The following is a 25959-nucleotide window of genomic DNA, read 5'->3' on the forward strand; positions in this document are numbered from 1 at the left end:
AGGTTGGCCATCACTGCCCTAGACCAAAATAAGGCACTTTTACTTTTGACATATAATGAGACTTTAGTGGAATGTGTGAACAAAGGTTTGATTGCTGTTGTAAATTGCTGCATTTGTCATTTCTCTGAATTCTTCTCTAGCTATGTTAATGCTTTTCCACAATGACTGTTTTTGTGTGGGTTGAAATAGATGCTTTTACATTTTTTGTGATGATTTATTATTGTTACCTGTCTTGAGTTAATTTTTAAATAAAGTGGGACAAAACTTCAAAACAATAATGAACAACTTTTTCATAAGTAGATGCTGAGTTAATAAAACTCATTTTCCTTATGAACAAGATTTTGTATAAATTCACATGATGCTATAAAACTTTTAATAGTAATTGTGAGGCAGTGCCATCACATTCTTTACAAAAATAAATGGCATGCTCAGATTTCCAGAGATGGCAAAATGCTGTGTGCCACCATTATCGCTTAGAAACAAGCTCATTTTTAGCAGAAGGCAGTGCTGTGTTTTTTTGGGCAAACATATTGGCTGATTAGAGTTCTGATACATTACAAGACTGAATAGAATAACTTTCTTGAAGGCTAATTTTATATTGGTAGTCTTTTGGTAGCTTGTGTTTGAGGCTTTGAATGGGTGGGGTAAGGTTGCTTTTATCCTAGTTGGTCAAAAGAACTGATTATCAAAGTCTTGTAACACCTGCTATGAAGGTTTGTTCTCCTTTATGTTTGAGGAGATTATGCGAATCACTTGAGGCCTTTTCCACCCAAATTTTTAGGGAAACATTTGTATAGTATTGGGGGGGGATGTTTAGTAATGTTAACTAATGCACTTTAATAATCTCTCCTGAGTTAATTTGGAAGGAAATTACATCCTATATGCAATCATGTATGTCTAAGTAACAGTGTAGAGTTATAAATTGGACTTACATGTTCAGCAATACAATTTTTGTAGAAATGGAAGAAGTTTGCTCCCTTGATTGTTCCCACATTAGGAAGTCTGTATAACAATCTTGGTACTGTATATATTGGTAATTATATCATTTGCTATATTTGGACCCCCTGCTGGCGCAGCGGGTTAAACCACTGAGCTGCTGAACTTGCCGACCAACAGGTTCGAATCTGGGTAGTGGGGTGTTTGAGTCCGGGTGGTGGGGTGAGCTCCCGCAGTTCAAATCCAGGTACTGGGGTGAGCTCCCACTGTTAGCCCCAGCTTCTGCTGAGCTAGCAGTTCGAACACATGCAAATGTTAGTAGATGAGTAGGTACCGCTCCGGCGGGAAGGTAACAGCGCTTCATGCGGTCATGCTAGCCACACGACCTTGGAGGCATCTATGGACAACGCAGGCTCTTCAGCTTAGAAATGGAGATGAGCACCAACTCCCAGTATCGGACAAAATTAGACTTAATGTCAGGGGGAAACCTTTACCTTTAATTAGGTTTGCTGTATATTTAACCCGAACTATAAGAGTTTGAAAAACAATGCCTGAAAAACAATGAAGGGACAATGGTCCTGTGGTTTTCACTTTATCTTTATCTAGTTTAAATTTTCATTTTGTCTTCATCTAGTTATAATGAAAATGTGGTCTTCTTAATGGCTTTTCTTGTCATTTCTCATTTTGTCTTCCATGGCATGAGAACAATATTTGTTTTGTGTTTTAAAAGTCTGTTTTTGGACTAGTACATAAACGAATGCTGATATATCTGGCCTTTGAATATTGCTATTTTCTAAACTGCGGTTGCTTTTTAACCCACTCAACAAATCTGTTTGAGTCACACCATTTCAGCAAGAGACAAACTATGCTTACTGTTCACTGTGGCATGCATTAACAGTCCTTCTCAAGGGACTAAGAAGAACATTTACAATCATAACAGCTAGCTTGAAGTGCTCACCAAATGGTATTCTTTTTCAGTTTATAGATGTCTCGAGGTCAAATCCTGCAAAGGTTGCTGTGCCACAAATAACTCCAAGTCCAACTTTTAATATCTATAATATTTTATTCGTTAAGGATAAGGATATTACTTTGGTTACTAAACTTTCTAATGTTTATTCAGCATCATCTTTTGTGCCTTCAAGAGTGACACATTAATTCATGCACCTACTAACTGACAATATGAGACACAAAACCGTGACTATGTCTATTATTAAATTATATTACATCTCCTGACATCTTCTCTGCACTCTGGGGGTTATTTATTCATAATATTCCTCTTCTATTTCATTATGATGCAATCATGATTGCTAAATAATGTTGACACCTAATGAGAAGCCCTATTCTGACTAAGGAGAGAATTGTTATTAATTATTCTGCTCAACATGGTACTACCTTTCTGTTGTTTTGGGAAATAAGATGATATGCTGAAAAGTAGCGGTGCTGCTAGTAGGGTGTCCCATATCAGGCTTTTCAGAGAGGCCAGACGAAATGTGCCAAACAGCTACTGGGCCCCTATTAAGAAGAACCGGAATCTGTTAGTGCATTTTACTAGTTGCTGAACTGTTTCCAGGGTCAAATAGCAGCGGGAAGGAAAGCAGACAAAACCTGCCAGCTCCAAAGAGCCTGTTTCTCCAGTGTCTTGCTATCTTCATAGCCATTACTTTGGACAGCCTTTCCCCTCCTGCTATATGGCTATTTGCACTAGCTTAGTGCACCAACTAAATTTTAAACAGTCTTAATATGTGAGGAGAAAACAGTCCTTGGGGGATCTGAACTATGCAGGACCTGGTAAAGTACAGTTGAGTATGGAAACTGAGGGGAATTATTTGTAGAGAATTGGAAGTTCAAGGAGGTAATGGGAGACAGTTAAAAAGGAAAAGAGCAAAGAAAATGAGAAGGAAGCTGATTTGGAGAGGACAGTGTTGTAATGTGATGGATTTAAAAAGCAGTTGAGATTTAATGGTCTAAAGAAGCATACTTTTGACAATGTGAGTGGAAGTGTACGCTATTTAGATGCTCTTGGGAAAGGGAACATCAGGATATAAAGATTACAGATTCATAACCAGAAGCAAACAACATGCACACCTATGAATGATTTAATATTACATGCAGTGGTATTTTAACTAAGTAGCCATTGCTGCGGTTAAGTAATATATTAGTTTTTTTTCCTTGCATACAATTTTTGTACGAAAGAGACCGAGGGAGGGAGAATATATTCAATCTACATTCTGCTTCTGTTGATAAGGTGCCTTGAGAATATTTCAGATGTTCTTTTCTTGATTCTTCGTTAACTGAGTGGATAGAAGAAACTCAAATGAGATGTTAGGAATATTTTTTCCAGAATGTTTGAAAAAATGCCTTAGGCTAGAATAAAATATTTTTATATATAGTTAGTATACTCTTCATGCCTCTGAACTGAAGTCAGTGTGAAATTTAACACTTGCTTTTTTCATACCTACCAAGTACATTTACAGGGTGGATTAACCACTTACCACTTTTACAAATGTAAACTGTGTCAGTGCAATTCAGTATTTCAGTTAGTAGCTTGGATCACAGGGTTTGAAATATGAATACTTACTAGGGCAGTGACATATCACTGCAAAAGTGGAGCTGAATAATGGAAATAGAGGACACTGATGTGAAAATGTTTGTATATGCTCTGATTTATACATATTTTGAAATGGTTAGGATAACTTAAATACAGGTATAGTGCATTTCGTATGTGCGTACGCATGCCTTCAGTTGACTTACGGTGACCCCATGCATTTCCTAGGTTTTTTTTAAAAAAAAGGAAAGGAAAATGTGGTTTTACCACTTTCTTCTTCTCAAATGCAGCTTATAGCATCTGGTGTATATTCAGTCTTCCATGCAAGTACTAATAAGGGCTGAATCTGCTTAGCTTCAAAGATCAAAGGTGATCTGCCACCTTTAGTGTATTCAGGCCCCTGTGTCTCATCTAGGAATTGGCAAATTTGTGCTTCAATGTTAACAATTGTTATCCTTTTAAAAACACACGTTTCTTGTTTTCCGTTTTTTGGTTGGTTTGTGAATGTTATGCGTAAGTATTGTGTGCATTTTGCATGCATATCTCTCATTATGTTTGCATGAACCTTGGAGTTAAACCAATTTTAAGGCTTTTAGATTCTGCCATTCAAATTTCTGTTTCATTTAAAACTTAGGTGAAATCATCAGCCACAATGTAAACAACATTATGATGATATAAATGGATAAGTATTATACCATGTTTTTTATGCTGCGACAACACAGTAATCTTTAGAAGAAGCAATTGTCTTCTGTGGAATGAGGCCTATCAAAATGCCATTCGAAATGTATGTATCTTCAAATTACCTGTTGGCTTCTGGTGATCACATGGATTTATTAGGTCTTAATCCAGAAATATTCAGAGTTAGTTTTGCCAGTTCCTTCCTCTGAAACATGCAAATGTTTTCCCCACCATCAGCAACATATACAGTAAGCCCTGAATAAGCCTGTAAAATGTATGCTTGAAACACTCCCGTTGGCAGTGCAACATTGCAGTGTCTCCACTTTCTTTCAGTAGCCTTATGTGATGTTGAATGAGTGCTGCCTTTAACTTTTTTTTTCTTGTCAGGAGCGACTTGAGAAACTGCAAGTCGCTTCTGGTGTGAGAGAATTGGCTGTCTGCAAGGACGTTGCCCAGGGGACACCCGGATGTTTTGATGTTTTACTATCCTGTGGGAGGCTTCTCTCATGTCTCTCATGGAGCTGGAGCTGATAGAGGGAGCTCATCCGCTCTCTCCCCAGGTTGGATTTGAACCTGGCAGCCTTCAGGTCAGCAACCCAATCTTCAAGTCACAAGGCTTTAACCCACTATGCCACCCGGGGCTCCTGCTGCCTTTAACTGAATCAGCTCAGTATGGTCCACACCAAGTAGCAACAGCTCCCCAGTAGTTTCTACTAGAGTTGTTCCTGGGTTTTACTACATCCTGAAGGTCCAAACATTTGTGTCATCTAACAGAAATTGAGAAATCACTAAATTTTAACGTGCTGTAATGGTGATGCAAAAAAAAATTGTGTAACAAGAGCAAGAGCAATTAGTGTTTAAAAATATACTGTAAATAGGTTTAAGATTTTCATAACCTGCTATTAATGAAACATGATTATGAATATCATAAATACATTTCTTCTTAAATGCAACTGAATTAAATTGCTTTTGCCTGTGGTATGCATAATTTGTTTTAAAATTATGTACCACTTGCAGCAGAGTTTTAAAATCTATATTATCATAAAGCAGGATTTAGTTGTCCATAAACATTAAGTACTGGTTGTATAAATATTATACTAATAACTACATGCAAGTAGTAATAGTGCATTGCTTTTAGAATTCATGAATGTTTAAATCAGTGCATTTTAGATTTTGTGCATCATAACTGCTTAAGAGAAGAACAGACATTGTCATCCCAATGAAAGACCATCAACAATATTATGAATGCAAAAAGGAATAGCTTTTCTGGTTTCCCTAACCTAGTATTGCCAATGAAGTGGTAAATACTGTTTATATCAGAATTATTTGATATATACATACATAAATACATACATGTTACAGGGATTTCAGCTTTCTTTATATGCTTTGAAGTATAAAATACATTCTCCCAGATTTGAATATATTTTAGTCTAAATTATCGAGATTTTGTTTAATAGATTGGAAAATGAAATTTCTGGACTCTACACATCAGAACTGCTATGTACACAAAGAACATACATGGTCTCTGCATGTGGTACCCTTGAGCACAGTTGTATGAATTAATATCTAGTTGATGTATTTCCATAAGACCCTTATTTATGTGATTTGGCAAAAGCCACTTTTTTACTTCCAGTATTGTTTATAGCTTTCACTAACAAGACTCTACAGTTGAAATGCAATCATACTCGGCCTCGAGTGATAGCCTGTGATGGTGATCATTATATGATTTTCTCTTTACCCAGAATTATAGAATCATAGGGTTGGAAGAGACCATAATAGAATATCCAGACTAATCCTGTCATGCAGAAGTTCACAATCAAAGCACTCCTGACAGAGGCCATCCAGTCTGTTTTAAAACCTTTAAAAAGGACTTTTACCACACTCTGAGACAGTGAATTCTGCAGTCTAACAGCGCTTACTGTCAAGAAATTCTTCCTGATAGTATATATATATGTGTGTGTGTGTGTGTGTGTGTATGTATGTATTTGAGGTGCCTTCGCAGCCTAGGGGTGCAACACCTATTCTGTTCCACATTCTTAAAAGCCTTCAAAAAACTTAGAATCTTAGCTTAACCATCTTCTGCATATGTTTGGGAGCACAAAAAAGTTTGTAACTGCTTTTTGAAGAATGGTAGTGAGGGGGCCATTTTGATTTCCTACGGAAGGGAGTTCCAAGGGCGGGGGGCAACTGCAGAGAAGGCCCTCTCTCTCGTCCCCAGCAACCGGGTTTGAGATGGAGGCTGGAGCACGAGGAGGGCCTTTCCTGATGATTGCAGTCTTCGGGCAGGTTCTTATGAAGAGAGGCAGTTGGCCAAATAGTCTGGACCCGAACCATTTAGGGCTTTTCAGTAAGTCCTTTTTGAGCTATCCGAGAAATAGTGTCCTCATCAGTAAATTACTCCTAAACCATGCAACTCACCTGGCTGGATGTGCATCTACATTATAGCATGAATACTATTTGACACTACTTCAGTTGTCATCGCTCAATGCTAAAGAATAATCTATCTATATATAAAAAGAGTGATGGAATCCTGGCGACCAACAAAGCAACAAAACTAAACACCCCACAACCTCAAAAATTGACAGCACAACCCCTCATCCACGCCTCTAGGTTGATACAACAAAAAGAAAAGAAAAATAAAGTCCTAATTAGAGGGAAAGGAATAATTGTTTTTATCCAATTGCTGCTAGTTAGAAGGCTAAGCTCCGCCCACTTGGTCTCCTAGCAACCCACTCAGCCCAGGGGACAGGCAGAATTGGGCCTCACTTAGGCCTCTTCCACACTGCCTATAAAATACAGATTATCAGATTTTAACTGGATTATATGGCAGTGTAGACTCAAGACCCTTCCACACAGCTATATAACCCATTTATAATCTTATATTATCTGCTTTCAACTGGATTATCTTGACTCCACACTGCCATATAATCCACTTCAGTTTGCATTTATACAGCTGTGTAGAAGGGGCCTCATATAATCCAGTTCTAAGCAGATAATATAAGATTATAAATAAACAGTAGAGTCTCACTTATCCAACATAAACACCCCGGCAGAACGTTGGATAAGTGAATATGTTGGATAATAAGAAGGGATTCAGGAAAAGCTGATTATACATCAAATTAGGTAATTATTATACAAATAAAGAACCAAAACATCAGACTGAAAAAGTAGTTCCATGCACAGTAATGCTATGTAGTAATTAACAAATTTACCACCAAAATATCACAATGAATTTAAAACACTGACTACAAAAACATTGACTACTAAAAGGCAGACTGTGTTGGATAATCCAGAACATTGGATAAGCGAATATTGGATAACTGAGATTCTACTGTAATATGAAATAATTACTGTGGTAAAATAATACAGAACAATATAATCTCTAAAACCAGGACAGTAAATAAAGAGCAACACTCTGAAAGCAGGGAAATTGGGAATTCCACAAAGGAAACAATCAGGGCCAGCTAACACCTCCCAAGAAAGGATTTTTCCAGAAAGGAAGCTGAGAAGGGAATGAAGCAGTGTGTATTACCAAACTCATTATTATTATTATTATTATTATTATTATTATTATTATTATTATTATTATTATTATTATTATTATTATGTTGCTGTGAACTGTGAAAATGAATACAATCTGGCTCCAAGTATTCCAAAACACTAAAATCACAATATATAAAAATTACTGTGGTATAATAAAACAGAACAATACAATCTCTAAAATCAGAACACTAAATAAAGAACTCCACTCTGAAAACAGGGGAATTCCAGACAGGAAACAATCAGGGCCAGCTAACACCTTCCAACAAAAAAATCACTCAGGGAGGAATCAGCCAGGCTTTAAAGCTGCAAGGACATTACATGCTAATCATTTTGCCTAATTGCAGCATTCATACTTGCCTCAAACAGACAAAAAAAACCCTATCAGAAATATTGTATATTCACAATCTTTAGGAAATAATATCCCCTGATGGTGCAGCGTGTTAAAGTGCTGAGCTGCTAAACTTCTGGACCGAAAGGTGGCAGGTTAGAATTGGGGGAACAGAGAGAGCCCCCACTGTTAGCCCCAGCTTCTGCCAACCCTACAATTCAAAAACATGCAAATGAAAGTAGATGAATAGGTACTGCTCCGGTGGGAAGGTAACGGTGCTCCATACAGTCATGTCACATGACTTTGGAGGAGTCTACGGACAACACCAGCTCTTCGGCTTAGAAATGGAGATTACCACCAACCCCCAGAGTCAGACACGACTGGACTTAATGTCAGGGGAAAACCTTTACCCTTTACCTTAACTACCACCAATTCCTCAATACTTTATTTCCCATACCACCATACTTCGCCACAGCAATGCGTGGCCGGGCACAGCTAGTGAGAGTTATAATTTGATGAGGCACCAGCTCTGTTTAGCACAAAAGCCTGAAGACCTTGTAAAACAATATCTATGACTCCATAGCACTAAATCACAGCAGTTAAAGTGAACTGAAATTGCATTAATTGTACCGTGCGGATGCAGCTGGGAGGGTAGAGGCAACTCCAGTTCTTTGGATCTTGTTAGGGTGGCTTTATAAACAGAACAATTAGTTGGGGTGACTTTTTAAATTCTCATCAGATTGAGTGAATTCACTATCTTGGCTCAGTATTCACTGGAAAGTTTAAAATACTTAAAACATCTGTGCTCCCGGGATGTTATTTGGCACTGAGATTTTTATCTTAAGTCGACAGCTATTCTTTCCTTTTGAAAGAGAAGCAATTGTTTTCAGTATGTCAGGAACCAAGACTAAAGCATGCTTTGAATGTTCAGATAGGGATTCTACCTTTATGCCAATACTGATCTCTGATGGCAGTGGAAACAACAAGAAAAAAACTAAGCAAGTGCCCGATAGCTCATGTGAGATATTGTTACTGTTGTGTTGTTGTTGTTGTTGTTGTTGTTGTTGTTGTTAGGAGAGCCGCTTTGTGGCTTAATTGAGATGAAAAGAAACAGGGACAGAAGCACCAGGCCATGTGGACAATAGACTAGTTTGAATTTAAGCCCGTCCAGCTGTCCACCCTAATCCCAGTGTATGGGGCTGCTCTGGAGTTTCGCCAAAACTCTGGCACAATCCCCAACTTCTCCTAAAGTGAGCTAAAACTGGGTTAGCTGGTTTTAACTAATGTTATAGACCGAAAGTCCCTGGAGTCATGTGGACCTCCAGAAGAAAATTCTGGTCTGATGCACAGTATAGGGCCAGTGTAGACAGGCCTCTGGCAAATGGAAATTCTTGCTACAAAGGAGAATTTCCAGAGATTTGGAAACATTTGCCTTTTTTATTTTGGCTTTGTTTTGTACTAGTATATAAGGAGGATAAAATAAAACTTCTGTGAAGGGAAAACAGCATACCTCATATTTATTTTAGTGTTCATATTTCTTTTGTCAAAACGATTCAAGGAATCCTATCCATTTATTATAATTAAATCATTTTTTGGCATTTGAATGCTGCCTTGTCTAAATGTAAACCACTCTACAGAACTTTAAGGCTGAGTGCACATACTAGATAGGGAGGATTTTTCAATATTCTACTTACTGTGCAGTTGAGTACCATTAATTGGCGGCATTTCTTCTTTTTTACATTGATTTTACATACTGTTTTTTCGCTTGGAAGCAGCATGGTGATGTCTTAAATCTGCAACCTAATGAATATTGCTGTCAATAACTGTTCTGAATTAATGTAGTTTGTCAGTAGCAAAAAAACTACAGTGAAAGACTCAGCATCCTACTATATAACTGCAGTGATTTCTCCCATTTCTTTTTTGAACAAAATTGTAAGTATCATCCCTGCCAGTGTTCTTTTGACATGTCTTGAGTAAGAAAAAGTACTTTAGTATTCATTATTGTCAAGTAGATTTCTTTGGCAGTCCAGAAACCTTTTGTATCCCACATGCTTCCTTGATTAATAAAATTTTAAAAAAATCTTTCTAGTTACCAGAAAAATTCAGGGAAAAAATCATGAAATTATATAGTAATAGGATTCATACAGTTCCATGTGTGAATAATGTATTGTGCACCATTAATGAACTTGTGGACACACAACCAATACAGCAATAATAACATTAGCAATAATCATGACAGTAATGATCACAGTGAAGAAGAAGGATCAATAAAGTCCACAAGGGTTGCATGCAGGCTGTAGTTTCCCCAACTGTGCTATAGAACTTGTGATATTTTTTAGGAAATAAAAGCTTAAGCCAAAGTTTCAAAAATATTATTATAAGCAGAAGCAAAAAAGTTTACTTTTTGGAATTCAGTTCCCAGGATGTGTTGACTAGGGGATTCTGGGAGTTGTAATAAAAAAAGTAACTTTTCTAAGCTGATTCGGAAACATAACAGTGCAAATTGACTTACCTTGTATGATTTTTCTTTTTTTCTTATGCTTTTGAACTCATTCTTTATGACCTTTTGAAAGTCAACTACCAGAAACCCCAGCGAGTTTAGTGGTTGTTAGGAATTGTGAGAGTTGAAGTCCAAAATACCTGGAGGGCCGAAGTTTGCCCATGCCTGCTTTAGCATCTCTTTGCAAATCTATGAATAATCAGATCCATAAAAATTAAATCCACAAATCTGTAAGGCCAACTATGATTACCCTATATAGCAGGGCAAAGCTGCATTGTGGGCCTGGTTGGGAGGACCAGGCTGGGAGGGAGGGGACAAACAGCGACTGCACCGATCCTCTCCCCATCCTCCCACGATCCCCGGGCTGACATTATGCTGGCAGGAAGGCAAGACAGGAGGCTGTTGAAAGTGCTCCAGAGGGCTCTCAGTCATTGTGTGCCTTCTTCGAGCTGTCCTCCTCCCAGCATAAAAATGGGACTGTTCGCACAGTCCTTATGCCAGGAGGAGGTTAAGACACACAGTGGCTGAGATGGCTCCAGAGGTTTTCAGGTGCTATGTGCCTTCCTCCCCATCTTTCTGGCATAAGGATGTGGTAGGCCACCGTGTCCTTCTGCCAAGAGGACAGGGAAAATGAGGAGGGCCTGAGGTAAGCACCCAAGCAGCTGCCATCCGGTCCCTATGCCTTAGTTTGCCCATGGCTGCTTTATAGACATGAAGTCTAAGAAATTTAATAAAGAAATCAACTACACAAAACCTGGGTCAACATCCATAGGTCTATGTGAGTACTATACCTTAACTCTTATCTTAAAAGAAACTGTCCCATTCTCAGAATTGAGTTGCAGAAAGCAAGAGCTTAGTCAATCTCAGGAGAATCTAAAAGAAGCACCAGCCATCATGCTGTCTTCTGGCCTTTTTGAATACTTGCCTGAAGAAATGGTAGGGATGGCCAGCCTCTGAGGCAGCACTAGTGCTATGTTTGACCCCAAAGCCTGCCCTTGACTTATACATTATATATGGTAGTTGAGTTAACTCTTTCGTATGCCATTCTTAATCTATGATCAGGAATATTTATCGGAAATGTGTGTTTCTTACAGATTAGCATGTACATCACAGCAGCTAGAATGCACTTGGGGTGAATTGATACTGACATAAGTTTGAAATGAAAAATATATGTCTGTGCTCCCATTTTTTCCTCATTTATCAGTTAAATTCATGTTTTAAATTCATGTTCTTTTCAAGTCCAAGGCGGTGTGTGTGTGTGTGTAAACAAGCATGCTTGTCTGTCTTTGGAATTCTCTAGAATTAGGCTGTCATGAAATGTAAAACTAATGTGTAGTTGTAAAAATTCTCACCAGCATTTTCATTGCTACTGCCTGATGGCTAAGTAGATTTGGATAAGAAAGGGGTTATTATAAAGTGAGTGCTGAATAGCTGGGTATGTCATTTTAACCAAGTAACTAAAATGTCTCAGAGATTTGTAATATAATTTTGTTTATATTCATATTTTTATTTAAAGAATCTTCTTTGCTTTGTAGAGAAATAAGCAAGTATTCTATGTAGTTTCAAAGCAAGGTTGAACTTTTTTCATATCAGAAGTGGAGAAGAATTTAAATAAGTCACTTTCTGAACTATGAGTATAAAATGACAGCAACATATGAAGCAAATAAAGGGCTTGAATTTAACCCTCTACTCTTATATGGACAGTTTTTTCAGAAGCTTTTGAAGGTTTGCTGAAAAGACTAGAAGTACCCTTCTATCAAACAGTTGAAGTTGATAATAGGTCTTAAGTTTGAAAGAGTCTCTCTTCTCCTAATGCTTCCTGCTACTGACTGAAGTGGAAACATTAGCAGAATTTATATCATTGTTTTGTATGCTCCTTCAACTGTCAACATTTCTGTGATCCTATGAAGCACCTATCAATGGAAAGGGAAGAGAGGTGATGTTTCCAGAATTCATTGTGCACACTGGCAGCCTCTCATGTCCCATAAGTCCACTTTGTGGTGTTCATGGATCCTTTGGAATAGCATAAGAATAGTCCCCTGTGGCACCACTAGGATGTGAGAACCTCTGCAAGTTAGCTCTTTTCATATTCTACTAATGAAAGCTTCCAAAGAATCTAAGATTATAAAAGGGGCAATAAGGAATACGCCATGTTGGGTGTATATCCAGTTTGTTATTCTTAACCAGATAAGTTGGTTGTTCGTTAAGTTGAATCCTTGCTTTCTTCAAGAGCAATTTACTTGCTGTATACATCAATGTAAAAGTCTAGAAGTTTTAGTTCAGAAATTGCACCCAAAACCTACATTACTTATCCATGGATCAGTGTCAGTACTGTACTGTAACTTTTATCCAAAAGCTAACCATCACCATTTTCTGAGTGTAGAGGCAAAAGGCAAGCAATAGCTTAGTTTGTCCTGGAAGAACCTAATAAAAACACTGCCCCTATACTTTCTCTACTGTTGCACCACTTTTGGCCTTTTTGAATGCCAGATAAGGAAATGGCAGTGGTGGCAGCTGAGATTACTAGCCTCTTGAGGCATGACTGATATTTCCCCCTTCTGTAGAATAATTCTCAGTGTATCTATGGATCATAGCAGAATCCATAATTTTGGACCCAAAACAATCTCTCAGTTTATAGATATTGTTGATTTATACAAAGTTGTATTCTTCAGGAAGTCTACTCTATTTGGGAACTAATAAATAAATCGAACCCTGTCCCCTCTTCTTTGAACTGACCAAAAAAGTTTCATGAAAATTTGAAATGTAAGTCACATGGCTCTCTAAAAATGTATGTCCCACCCCATGGGACATAATGGCAACATTATTAGTAATGTTGGCAGAAGCACGATTCATCCTCACTGAAGAACATCACTTTAGTAAAGTGTGGAATTTGACAGATTTGCCTACTATGACTGGATCTAGGCAATTGTGTTTATGTATTATATATGTATTTGTTGGATTACTCTCATTATTCTTTCCAGTTATTGTTGGTTGAAGTAGGAATAGTGAAAGAATAACCCTCACTACATTTTTATGGTTGTGTTTATTCACCAAACATTATTTCTCTACTGTCTAAAGCAGGCATGGGCAAACTTTGGCCCTCCAGGTGTTTTGGACTTCAACTCTCACAATTCCTAACAGCTGGTAGGCTGTTAAGAATTGTGGGAGTTGCCATCCAAAACACCTGGATGGCCAAAGCTTGCCCATGCCTGGTCTAAAGTGAATGAATATACCTGAGATCTGAAGAACTGTCTAACTGTAATCCAGCCCAGAGTGATTCAATGTATTGGTCTCAAAGATACTATGCATAAATATGATTTGGGTGTGATTGCTGTATCTCTTGAATGCATTCTAAGATTTAAGTAATTCACTTTGAAAATGTCAGTACTCAGGTTCTCTGTCTGTATAATGCTCCACAGTCATATTTCTTGGTAATCTGTGTGCACATCTGCACAAGTAGTTTCTCCAGCTTTGCTTTTTCATATTTCTTGCATGCACCAACTTAGCCATCAGAAAGTTGACACCTAACATTTTTCAAAAGCTCGACAACTAAACTATCCCCCAGAGCCTTGGGAAGGGGCTGCAAGGAAGGACAAAGACTGTGACAAACAATCTTGGAGCAGCACTTTACAAGAATGTAAAAGACATAAAATTGAAATCCTGTCTCTTTAGGAAAACTTTTGCTTACATTTGTGCTGTTGTAAAAGGATGCTGACATGCCAGGAATATGCAGCAGCTCACCAAGGATCTGTTTAGTGAAGCGCGGTGATGTGTTATGTCAGGGAGATGTGTCCTGCTGACATTTGACTTTTACTGGAACAGTTAAACTAGAGTTTGCTTTGTAATGTGCAATACAAGAACACAAATATCAATTGTTATATTTACCCCAAAATGCATTTGTTCAGTGCACCATAGAGCCTCAATCTTGTTAGAGATTCTGTATCTTAGATTACTGTCTCAAAAAGGTTGTCATGTTCAAGATATAAAGCATATTCTAAAGCTGGTGCCAATTTACCAATGACTAGAAGAAAACAGATAGATAGAAATGTATAAATTTTGCAACCGTGAAAATAGCTTCGGCATGACAAGCTGTCTCATCGAAGTAATCTGACCACTTCTTATTTATTTATTGTCAAGGGTTACATAATACCTCTTAAAGACAATAAACCCCAATGAACATTTCACTGGTAAAGTGTTTAAAGTTTTCAGAGCACAAACAATATAATAATAAACACTAAATTGTATAAAATTCAATGGGGCTTATTGGTAGGTCAGTAGGTACAGAAGGCCAACTTAAAAGTTAACGTCTATGTGTATGCACAAAAGAGATAAAGAAATACAAATTCAAAGCAAGTAATAGTTTTTTCAAAAATACAAATTACTAGTATGTATCTCAAAAATATTATTGTGTCTATATCCAACATTTATCAATATGACGTACTGCTAGATTGTCCAATAGATAGTTCCCTACATCATACATTTTTTAGTATTAGTTCACCATATGAGTAGATAAGTGAGACAAAAAACTTTTTGTTGATAATCAGATCAAGTTTTCTTATTTTAAATTATAGCATAACCGTAGAATTTTGCAGGCTGCATTCTGTTTTTATTTAATACCTTATAAAATATAATTATATGAGTCTTTATAGATCTAAAAGAACAAGTGAAGCCTTTCAAATGTTTTGTTGCTGAATCTAAACAAAAATAATTATCTCATAGCAATCCACTCATCAGAAAATGTCTGATAATAATGATGAAATTGATCAGTAAATCTTTTGACAACATATTTTTTATGTATTTTAAACAACAGAAAAATCTATACAATGTTAACAGAAATATTTGTATTTCTGTAATTGCTAGTAGAACAAGTTCCCTACCTAGAGCAAGCAATGCCTCACATACTGCTGTCAGAATTACTTGTTGCTAAATGACTTCTGAAAGAGTTTCTGGAGTTTGGGGTCTTATTTCAAGACTTGGGAAATCAAATTTCAGTGGGCCCTTGGTATCCATTGAATTTGCCTCCCCCCAGCCCCACTCCCAACACCAAAATAAATAGATGCTGAAGTCTAAATGGCAAAATCAAGGTTTGTTTTAGGGATTTTAAAAAAATATTTTCAAGCCGTTGATAATTGAATCTATAATTGAATCTATGGTCCCGGAATTTGTGGCATCGTAAAGCCGAATATATTTAATTTCAGAATTGCACAAAGATAAAAATTGACTTTCTACAAGCAGTAGAAGCTTTAGCTGCTACCAATACAAGTATATGGTACTCTCATTAACCAGTACCGATGGGGATTAGTAAATGCCAGGTAATTATGGTTTCTGGTTGCTTGAGAGTTACTATTACTTAAATAATACTGAACCATACCAAACCATAAATACATCCGTCAAAAGCAAATAAAGGCAAACTTGACTTAATGTAACATTTCCACTAAAATTGATTTAAAGTATTTTTTTTAATTCCAATTGCTTGAGAGTTCTGGTTGGTTGGGTGAGCATGGCAGCAAGTGGTCAGGGCCAAGGGCAAAGTATGGGTCAGAGAAAACAAAAGTAAGGAAGAGTGAAATTGCAAGAATGAGGGGGGAAAGTGCAAGGATCCGCTCACTTGCAGATAAATATTTAGGAGGGATCCCTCCTTTGCCTACATCTTATTTTATTCACGAACATTTGGAGTAAAGACACTTCTAGAGTAGTGAGTCAAATTATACCAATAAATGACACAAGCACAACAAAAGAGTGTCTATGCTTATTGGTTACTATGGGGTAAGGTTTAAGATGTGATTCCCCATTGGGGGAGGGGGGGGTCACAGCTTTGATACATCTTGATAAATACCATCTTGTGTCTCGGCTGATAAGCCTGGTGATTTCTGCCATTCTCACCAAAACAGCAGCTGCATAATTGCTGCAATGCTTCTACGCCATCAACTCTGCTGGATGGGCCACGTTGTCCAAATGCCCGATCACCATCTCCCAAAGCAGTTAGTATACTCCCAACTCAAGAATGGAAAATGGAATATTGTTGGACAGGAAAAGATGGGCTAAAAGCCAACCTTAAAAACTGTGGCATAGACACCAAGAACAGAGAAGCCCTGGCCCTTGAGCGCTCTAGCTGGAGGTCAGCTGTGACCAGCAGTGCTGTGGAATTAGAAGAGGCACAAATTGAGGGTGATAGGAGAAATGTGCCAAGATAAAGGCACATCAAGCCAACCCTAACCGGGACCGCCTTCCACCTAGAAACCGATGTCCTCACTGTGGAAGAACATGTGGGTCAATAATAGGTCTCCACAGTCACCTAAGTATCCACCGCCAAGACACTACACTTGGAAGGCCATCATGCTCGGATAATGAGGGATTGCCTAAGTAAGTAATATGACAGGGTGGACTCATATAATTCAGTTCAAAGCAAATAATGTAGATCATCTGCTTTGATAATCTGGATTATATGGCAGTATGGAAGGGGCCTATATTCACAAATTTCAACATCCAAAGCTTTAAATGCTTTTAAGTCTAAAAGGCAAACCTTGATTTTAACATTTTATATAAAAGAGACTATTTTACTATGTTATTGCATACAGTGGAATTTGAGAATTTTTCAGCAAAACCACAACAAATACCAAGGGTATTTGCTAGTTGTTTCACATTGTGAGGGTTTTTTTAGGAGCCCACTACACAAAATGAATAAAAGCATTAAAAACAAAAATGGAGTTTTAAAAATAGCCATAAAATAACAGCAGACATCTGGTCAGAAGCCCCCTTCAAAGTGAAAAAGGTCAGTTGCGAAAGGCTTGTAACAATTACTTTCATCCTCTCAGTTTGCTTGCTTTTATTTTGGTTCACTTAGCCTTTATATCTTCAAAAGCAATATCTTCTGAAGCAGCTAGTATAAATGTATAGCTAGGGACCCCTCCCCACACACAGAGGTTATTAAAACCAATTGTCCTATGAGGATGAGGATAGGAGGAAGGAGGAGAAGCAGAAAATCCTCATCCATCAATGTTGTCATCACCTCTTTAAAGATTGTTGTGTTTAAATGCAATATTATTGTTCTTACTACCCTTAATATGCTTCCTCTCATCATAGTTTAATAACTAAATTTTATGAATTTATGAAAGTTTGTAAGTATTTATTTATTATTTATATTTATTTACTTCATTTATATCCCACTCTTCTCACCTCGTGGAGGACTCAGAGCATTGTACATCATACATCCAGGCAAACTTTCAATGCCTCAGTTTTACAAACAATTAAAACATAACACATAAAATCATTAAAACAGTAGATATAAAATACAATTTAAAACCATTAAACATATGAAACATGTTAAATCCAATAAATAAATGCCATAAACCATGCAGCTGTGCCAGGAAGGGAGAATGGGGCGATCTGCGTCTTATCATCAGGTGCGTCCTATAAAGCGAAAAATACAGTAAATAAATAAATACAGTAGAGTCTCATTTATCCAGTGTTCTGTATTATCCAACGCAGTCTGCCTTTTAGTAGTCAGTATTTTTGTTGTCAATGTTTTCAATACATTGTGATGTTTTGGTGCTAAATTTGTAAATACAGTAATTACTACATAATGTTACCATGTATTGAACTTTTTCTGTAGATTTGTTGTAAAACATGATGTTTTGGTGCTTAATTTGTAAAACCATAACATTATTTGACGTTTAATAGGCTTTTTCTTAATCCCTCCTTATTATCCAACATTTTGCTTGCCCAGGATTCTGCTGGCCCATTTATGTTGGCTAAGCAAGACTGTACTGTAATATATAAACTTCTTTGTCTTGCCTTCTTCCTCGGTACAGCAATACAGAACAAGTGATAAAATGAACGAGCAGCAGGAACAGGACTCGAGTCCAAACTAATCAAGAAAGGTGCTAGAGAATATTTTGCTCAGATCCTTCCTTACGCATTTGATCTCTCTATACATGCACACCTATCCTTTTCTTTTTTATTCTTCATGTTTCAGTAGTGAATGATGAAGAAGGGAGGGGGGATCTTTGCAGCATGATCTTTGCTTTCAGGCTTTTGATTATCAATGTCAGGATTCTAAAATTACACCTAAATGTCTCTCACAGATTCTGAAATTGAGTTTCTGAGAAAAGCACAGTATTTGCAATAGGAGGTAAAGTATGAAGTTCCAGAGAAAGGAGTGTGAATTGAACCTGCAATGGAAATTGATCCTATCAGTCAGGTTTTTTTTCTTCTGTTCTGTGAAAAAACATTGCTGAATGTCAGAGAAACTCTGTACACTGATTAAATAGGATGCTAAAGTGCCATGGGCTACAGCTGGACTTACTGGTCCCTAAGGTTGTAAGTTTCAGCTGTCAGATTTCACTGCTTGATACCTAGATGAAACTGGCATAAAGAGGGCAGCGTGAAAAATATTACAGGTACCATCAGGAGAATTGCAAAGAACTATGAGACTAAGCATCAAGCTCGACAGACTTTGTTCCCGTTTGGAAAGTAATCCTGCCTCTTAGCATTCAAAAGTGGGCCCAGTTTAGTTACTAGATTCATGCCATTATATATTATGATAACACAGAATGCTTCAGATTAGTCACTTCTGAGTCCCCTTTGGGGTGAGAGAGAGCGGGATATAAATATAGTAAATAAATACATACTTTGTTGAAGCTGTTGTAAAGCTATTCAGCTATATGATCTTCCGCTCTTCCAACAGTTTTGCACCAAATGAGGAGAGAATAAATTAGCTGTTTCTGAAAACATAATTAATTACCTTATTACCAAGGCCAATGAGATTTATGTTTAGCATACAAAAATGTTGTGATGTGTAAACAGCTTTATTTTTCTTCAGTCCTAATGAAAATGATTTCCATTGTGATTAGCATTGCTAAATCACATTTTTTTAAAGACAGCAGCTCATCCTGTGCAGTCAGCATCTCCAGTAGGAATGTATTTAGAAATGTATGTTGGCATGGACCAATACATTCTGGGTCAGGTTGTTTTTGAACAAAATGTGTGATAATTCTCACCTAGTTTGAGCAGAGCTTAAGAGATAAGTATGTACAGATTTTTTTGATGCCTCCCCACTCGGGTATTTCACATATAGAGCCCAACATAATTTGCTTATTCCTTGTTCCTGGGTAACATAAATTGAACTTCTATTCTAGATAAATAGATAGATCTGTTTATTGATTAGTCAACTGACCATATTAACAATAAATGGGGGGGGGGGGGAGAACAAAAATACACCCACAAACAAACACTAATTGCTATGCTAAAACTCCTGTAAGAGTTAACTAAAATAAATTGACTAGATAATAAAATCTGGTAAAATGAGATTAAATTACAAGATGAAAGCAGGTGGAGTAGAGTGACAAGTGTAAAAAGTGGGAGAATTTAGATTAGCTCATTATCATAACAAGGAACCCCAATTTATGAGATAAAGAGATCTCTCAGGTGGGTGGCTTTTATGATCTATTTGGCTATGCAATGGACCAAGTGTTGATTTTCCCCAGAAAGAAAATAAGACAGTTTGACAGTTGGGTCCCATTTGGTTGTTCTGACCAAAAGCAATTGTAAACATTGAGAATCTCACCTTGGCTTCTGTATCAGTCTAAAGGTAAAGGTTTCCCCTTGACATTAAGTCTAATTGAGTCTGGCTCTGGGACGTGGTGCTCATCTTCAAAGCAGAAGAGCCAGCGTTGTCCATAGACACCTCCTAGGTCGCATGACTGCATGGAGTGCCGTTATCTTCCCGCCAAAGCTAATGCTCAAAATGATCAAGAAATCTAGTTGCTTGCTACAATGAGGGATTAGAATGAATAAGAAGCACGTAAGAGGGAAGAGGTAATGATGGAAGAAATGTCCAGACATCTAGATTTCCTGAAAGATGGGTGTAAAGATTTCCACAAATACTTGCCAAGAGATGGATGCACCAGGGAAGTGGGGTGGGGATGGAGAGGAGTGATTGAAAGTAAGGAAACATTGTGTGTTCTTTAAAAAGGTTGGTTTATATAGCACACTTACATTTTGACTGAAAGTTAGTCATGGTTTTTAATCCTATATAGATTATATGTTCACTGCATTTTCTTGCAAACTTGAGGTAGAATTCTCAGCGTATTTGCATAATATTGCAAGCTTGCAGAGAATTATTTGAAGCCAGAAGTGATGGAATCTTGTGGCAAGTATTTAGAACATTCTTGGTAAAGATGTGTTGATTAATAAACATGAGCTAGAAGATGCATATTAATCTGTTTATGTATAAGAGCTTTCTAGCTCATTAAAAAGCTTCTTGGCATTTCAACTAGCAAAGCAGTAGATGAAACTAGTCATTGTCTTTTATCTTGTTGAGGACTCTCATATGAAATAAAAATCAGATTGCTGCTAAATTTGTATAATTGCTGCACTGATGACAGTCTTATGAGTATTTTACTAGACATGTAATGCGAGCACCATCTCATACTATGACATCTTTTCAAATCTTTATACAAATATTTTACATTGAGAATTCTTTTGTTTGGACAGCATAAACAAAGCTATGTTTTAGGTTCATGACATCGGTTTGTGGTCAGTTCAGTAGAATCAATGAAGTCATGATTTTAATTGACTGTGGCTGTGTATTGCATGCCTGTTGGTTTGGAATACTCTGAAAAGGATCAAGATGTTTCATCACAATATGATTTGCATGCAGAAGAGTGCCATTCTTTAAATACCATGTAAAATTCCCAATCTGTGCTGTCAGCAGTATCATCTAGTGGCAAACATGTAAATGCATTCCCTTGCAGATGTAAATGGTTTTAATCCATAGAGGCAAGAAACAATCAATACAATTACAGCCAGTCATATGTTCATCTAGTATGCAGAGTAGCAAACATATCTTCATACATGAGATCTCTGGATCAGAGTTTGGAGTCTTTAGGTAGCAATATCGTGTAGTTCTACTAAAGCTGGAATTCAAGCTAGTTGCTGTTTATATTTATTAGTATGAAAAGTATTTGCAATCCCTGTTGTTAAAGGAGGAATAGAATGATAGTGTGAATAGCAAAGAAACCTCTCATAAACATACATTAGTGAAACAAATAGTGGTATTTTGTGCAGCATATGGCAGTGTCTGTGAATTGGACAATCGTGACTGTCTGATGAAACTCCACATGTTCCATCCTCCCCCCATTGAGGGGGATAACAACATAAACCACTAAGTGGTTTTCTACATCGGCTGGGGATAAAGCAGGCACAGCTTCTCTCTGTCCAGCTTTACCCCACGATCTTTTAAGAGAATTATCAAAAGTGGGGTGACAATTATGAAAGCCTCTTTTTTTTTCTCCCCTCAAAAAATGTTTCCCAATGCCAAAGCCATCCCCCAAAATTGTACCTGAAAGGAACAATATGGTAACAGGAAATAAAGACAATTAAAATAATGCAATTATGATGTATGTGTATATGCCTGAAAAGCCTCTTCTGCTCTAACTACCAAGCAATCAGTCAAATAGAGACTACTAGGAAAATGCTACCCCTGCCCCATTCACTTTGGCTGGAACACTAACTGATATCTGGAAACTCACTGCTCATCTTCACAACCAGGGCCAGATGAACTACATCCATGCGTATTGAAGGAACTAGCAGAAGTCATTTCAACTAGCAGAACTCATTTCAGAACCACTAGCAATCATCTTTGAGAATTCTTGGAGAACAGAAGAAGTCTCAGCAGACTGGAGGAAGGCAAATCTTGTCCCTATCTTCAAGAAGCGAAAGAGGACTCAAACAATGACTGTCCAGTCAGCTTGACATCTATACTAGGAAAGATTCTGGAGTAGATTATTAAGAAGACAGTCTGCAGTCACTTAGAAAAGAATGCTGTGATCACTAAAACTCAACATGGATTTCCCAAAAACAAATCATGCAAGACTAATCTTACCTCTTTTTTCTATAAAGTTACAAGCTTGGTAGATGCAGGGAATGTTGTGGATGTAGCATATATTGATTTCAGTAAGGCCTTGACAAAGTCAAAATGTGGGCTAGACAATACTACATTTATGCAGATTTGTAATTGGTTAAGCCACGGAATCCAAAAGGTGCTCACCAATGGTTCCTCTTCATTTTGGAAAGAAGTGATGAGTGGAGTGTTGCAGGGTTCGATCCTGGGCCCAATTCAACATCTTTACTAATGACTTGGATGAAGGTTTAGAGGGCATGCTTCTCAAGTTTGAAGATGACATCAAATTAGGAGGGATAGCTAATACTCCAGAAGACAGGATCAGAATTCAAAGCAACTTCAACAGATTAGAGAGTTGAGCTAAAACTAACAAAATGAATTTCAACAAGGAGACATGTAAGCTACTACACTTCGGCAGAAAAAAATGGAATGCAAAGATATAGGATGGGTGACACCTGGCTCGACAACAGTACATGTGAAAAAAATCTTGGAGTCTGTGGACAAGTTAAACATGAGCCAACAATGTGATGCAACAGCTAAAAAAAAATCCAATAGGATTTGCCCAGTCGGTTGCCCCCACCCACTCGCCTTCTCGCCTTACATCTGCTTTTCGATTACAGTTTGGGCACTCAGTCTCTAAAACAGATGCCCTATAGCAGTGGTTCTCAACCTTCCTTATGCTGTGACCTCTTAATACAGTTCCTCATCTTTTGATGACCCCAACCATAAAAATTATTTTCGCTGCTACATCATAACTAATTTTGCTACTGTTATGAATCGTAATGTAAATATCTGATATGCAGGATATATTTTCATTCAGTGGACCAAATTTGGCACAAATACCCGATATGGCCAAATTTGAATACTGGTGGGATTGATTTTGTCATTTGGGAAGTTGTACTTGCTGGGATTTATAATTCACCTACAAGCAAAAAGCATTCTGAACTCCACCAACGATGGAACTGAACCAAACTTGGCACACAGAACTCCCATGACCAACAGAAAATACTAGAAGGGTTTGGTGGGCATTGACCTTGAGTTTTGGAGTTGTAGTTCATCTACATCAAAAGAGTACTGTGGACACAAACAATGATGGATCTGGACCAAACTTGGCAAAAATCCTCAATATACCCCAATGTAAACATTGATGGAGTTTGGGGAAAATATATCTTGACATTTGGGAGGTGTAGTTGCTGGGATTTATAGTTCACCTTCAAACAAAAAGCCCCTTGAACCCCACCAATGATAGAATTGGGCTACACTTCTCACACAGAACCCCCATGACCAACAGAAAATACTGGTCTTTCCCACCCCACCCCCGAGGTCCCAACCCCCAGGTTGAGAAACACTGCTCTAAAAGGTTCACCACTACTGGTCTAGATCAAGTGAAGTAATGGTGCCTCTCTCTTCTGCTTTGGTGAGAACTCACCTGTGTCCACTTCTGGGCATCACAATTCAAGAGAGATATTGACAGCCTGGAACTTGTCCAGAGGAGGGCAACTAAAATGATCAAAGGCCTGGAGACCATGCCCTTTGAGGAGCAGCTTAAAGAGCTGGGGATGTTTAGCCTGCAGAAGAGAAGGTTGAGAGGAGACATAATCGCCATGTTTAAATATTTGAAAAGTTGTCATAAGGAAGAGGGAGCAGGTTTCTTTTCTGTTGCTCTAGAGACTAGAATGGGTTCAAATTACAGGAAAGGAGATTCCACTTGAACATTAGGTAGAACTTCCTGACTATAAGAACTGTTCAACAGTGGAACTCACTGCCTCGGAGTGCGGTGATGGCCACCTGTCAGGGGTACTTTGATTGACTTTTCCTGCATGGTTGAACTAGATGGTCTATGTGGTGTCTTCCAACTCCATGATTCTATTATCATATATCACTCTATAAGCACTTAGATTAAAATCAAGTCTTCTTTTTTACAGATCCTGTACGTGGTCCAAGGAAACTGGAAGTTGTAGATATCAAATCCTGGCAGATTACCATCACTTGGGAACCATTTGGCTACAACGTAACTCGTTGCCATAAGTACAACCTCACAGTCCATTATCGCTACCAAGCTGGTGGACAAGAACAAGTCAGAGAAGAAGTGAGCTGGGATACTGACAACTCGCACCCTCAGCATACCATTACTAATCTATCCCCCTATACTAATGTCAGCATCAAACTCATTCTAATGAATCCTGAAGGAAGGAAAGAAAGCCAAGAAATTGTGGTACAGACAGATGAAGATGGTGAGTTGCAAAATGGATTTCTTTTTCCTGAATGTCTTTAGTAATGTAATAAAAAGGCAAATCTTTAGAAGTGCTTATGTTTTACTAGTTTTTCTTTAAAGAAACTGTATATACACGTAAGTATAAGTCGGTATCTTTTGGAGGAATAGGAGCTAAAGTAGATGTACACTGATAACTGACATAGGTAAGTGATCTTGATATGATTAGCAGTAATTCACAGGCATACATTAGGAATGAAATAGAGAAATATTTTTCTGATCATAGAAGGGATTGAGGCGGTCTTAGGGAAGTAATTGTTGTTTTTTTTCAAAATTCCTGACAAAACTATCTGTTTCTCACATTTTATGGCACATGGAGCCCTCGGTAGCGCAATGGGTTAAACCCTTGTGCTGGCAGGACTGCTGACTTGAAGGTTGGGTTGCTGACCTGAAGGTTGCAGGTTCGAATCCAACCCGGGAAGAGTGCGGATGAGCTCCCTCTGTCAGCTCCAGCTCTGTGTGTGGACATGAGAGAAGCCTCCCACAAGGATGGTAAAACCTCAAACATCTGGGCGTCCCCTGAGCAACATCCTTGCGAAGTCCAATTCTCTCACACTAGAAGTGTCTTGCAGTTCTCAAGTTGCTTCTGAAATGAAAAAAAAATTTATGGCACGTTGTCAGACAAAATATACTTTCCTGTGGAAATACAGAGTAACGAGTCTTGCAGTGCTTTTAAGAGAAGATATTCACAAATGTATGCGTATATTTTTTTTAAATGTGACTTTTTTAAATGTGTGTAATTGAAACACACACAAGATTTAATTAGTGAGTAAAATGCATAAAGAAATGCATAATTTAGAAAACATATTTACAAATAGATATATTTCTTTATGCAAATGGGAAAAAGGCTCATAACCTGCTCTGGAACTGAGATGACATGCAAATGCTGGTCACATTCTTGGAATCTCAATAAAAACAAAACTGACAGCTTGTCATATCCCTAAGAACAGGTAGAAGTGCCCCCTGAGAAAAAGTAGGTGCAGGATTTTGCAGTTTACCCCTAAAATTCCCTACTTTGCATCATGTACAGTTCTACATGAAGCCACCTTGAGTCGTTTTTGGGGCATTTCAGGAACAAAGATCAATTGGAAAAAAATGCATCTTCCTTCGTCCTGTAGAAGCATTATACATACCTATACAGTAGAGTCTCACTTATCCAAGCCTCGCTTATCCAAGGTTCTGGATTATCCAAGCCATTTTTGTAGTCAATGTGTTCAATATATCGTGATATTTTGGTGCTAAATTCGTAAATACA

The 25959-nt window shown here is 37.7% G+C and overlaps 1 protein-coding gene across 20 annotated transcripts in view; it reads left to right on the plus strand.

Moving 5' to 3' along the window:
• The window catches only part of ptprm (protein tyrosine phosphatase receptor type M), a 541643-nt gene that overhangs the window by 265226 nt on the left and 250458 nt on the right, over positions 1–25959 (plus strand). For all 20 annotated transcript variants that reach the window (XM_062980499.1, XM_062980500.1, XM_062980503.1 and 17 more), the window contains exon 8: positions 24358–24666. In XM_062980499.1, coding sequence (XP_062836569.1) covers positions 24358–24666 — 309 coding nt within the window. The remainder of the gene's footprint in view (positions 1–24357; positions 24667–25959) is intronic.

This window comes from Anolis carolinensis, chromosome 4, assembly GCF_035594765.1.
Source record: "Anolis carolinensis isolate JA03-04 chromosome 4, rAnoCar3.1.pri, whole genome shotgun sequence".
Taxonomy (NCBI): Eukaryota; Metazoa; Chordata; class Lepidosauria; order Squamata; family Dactyloidae; genus Anolis; species Anolis carolinensis.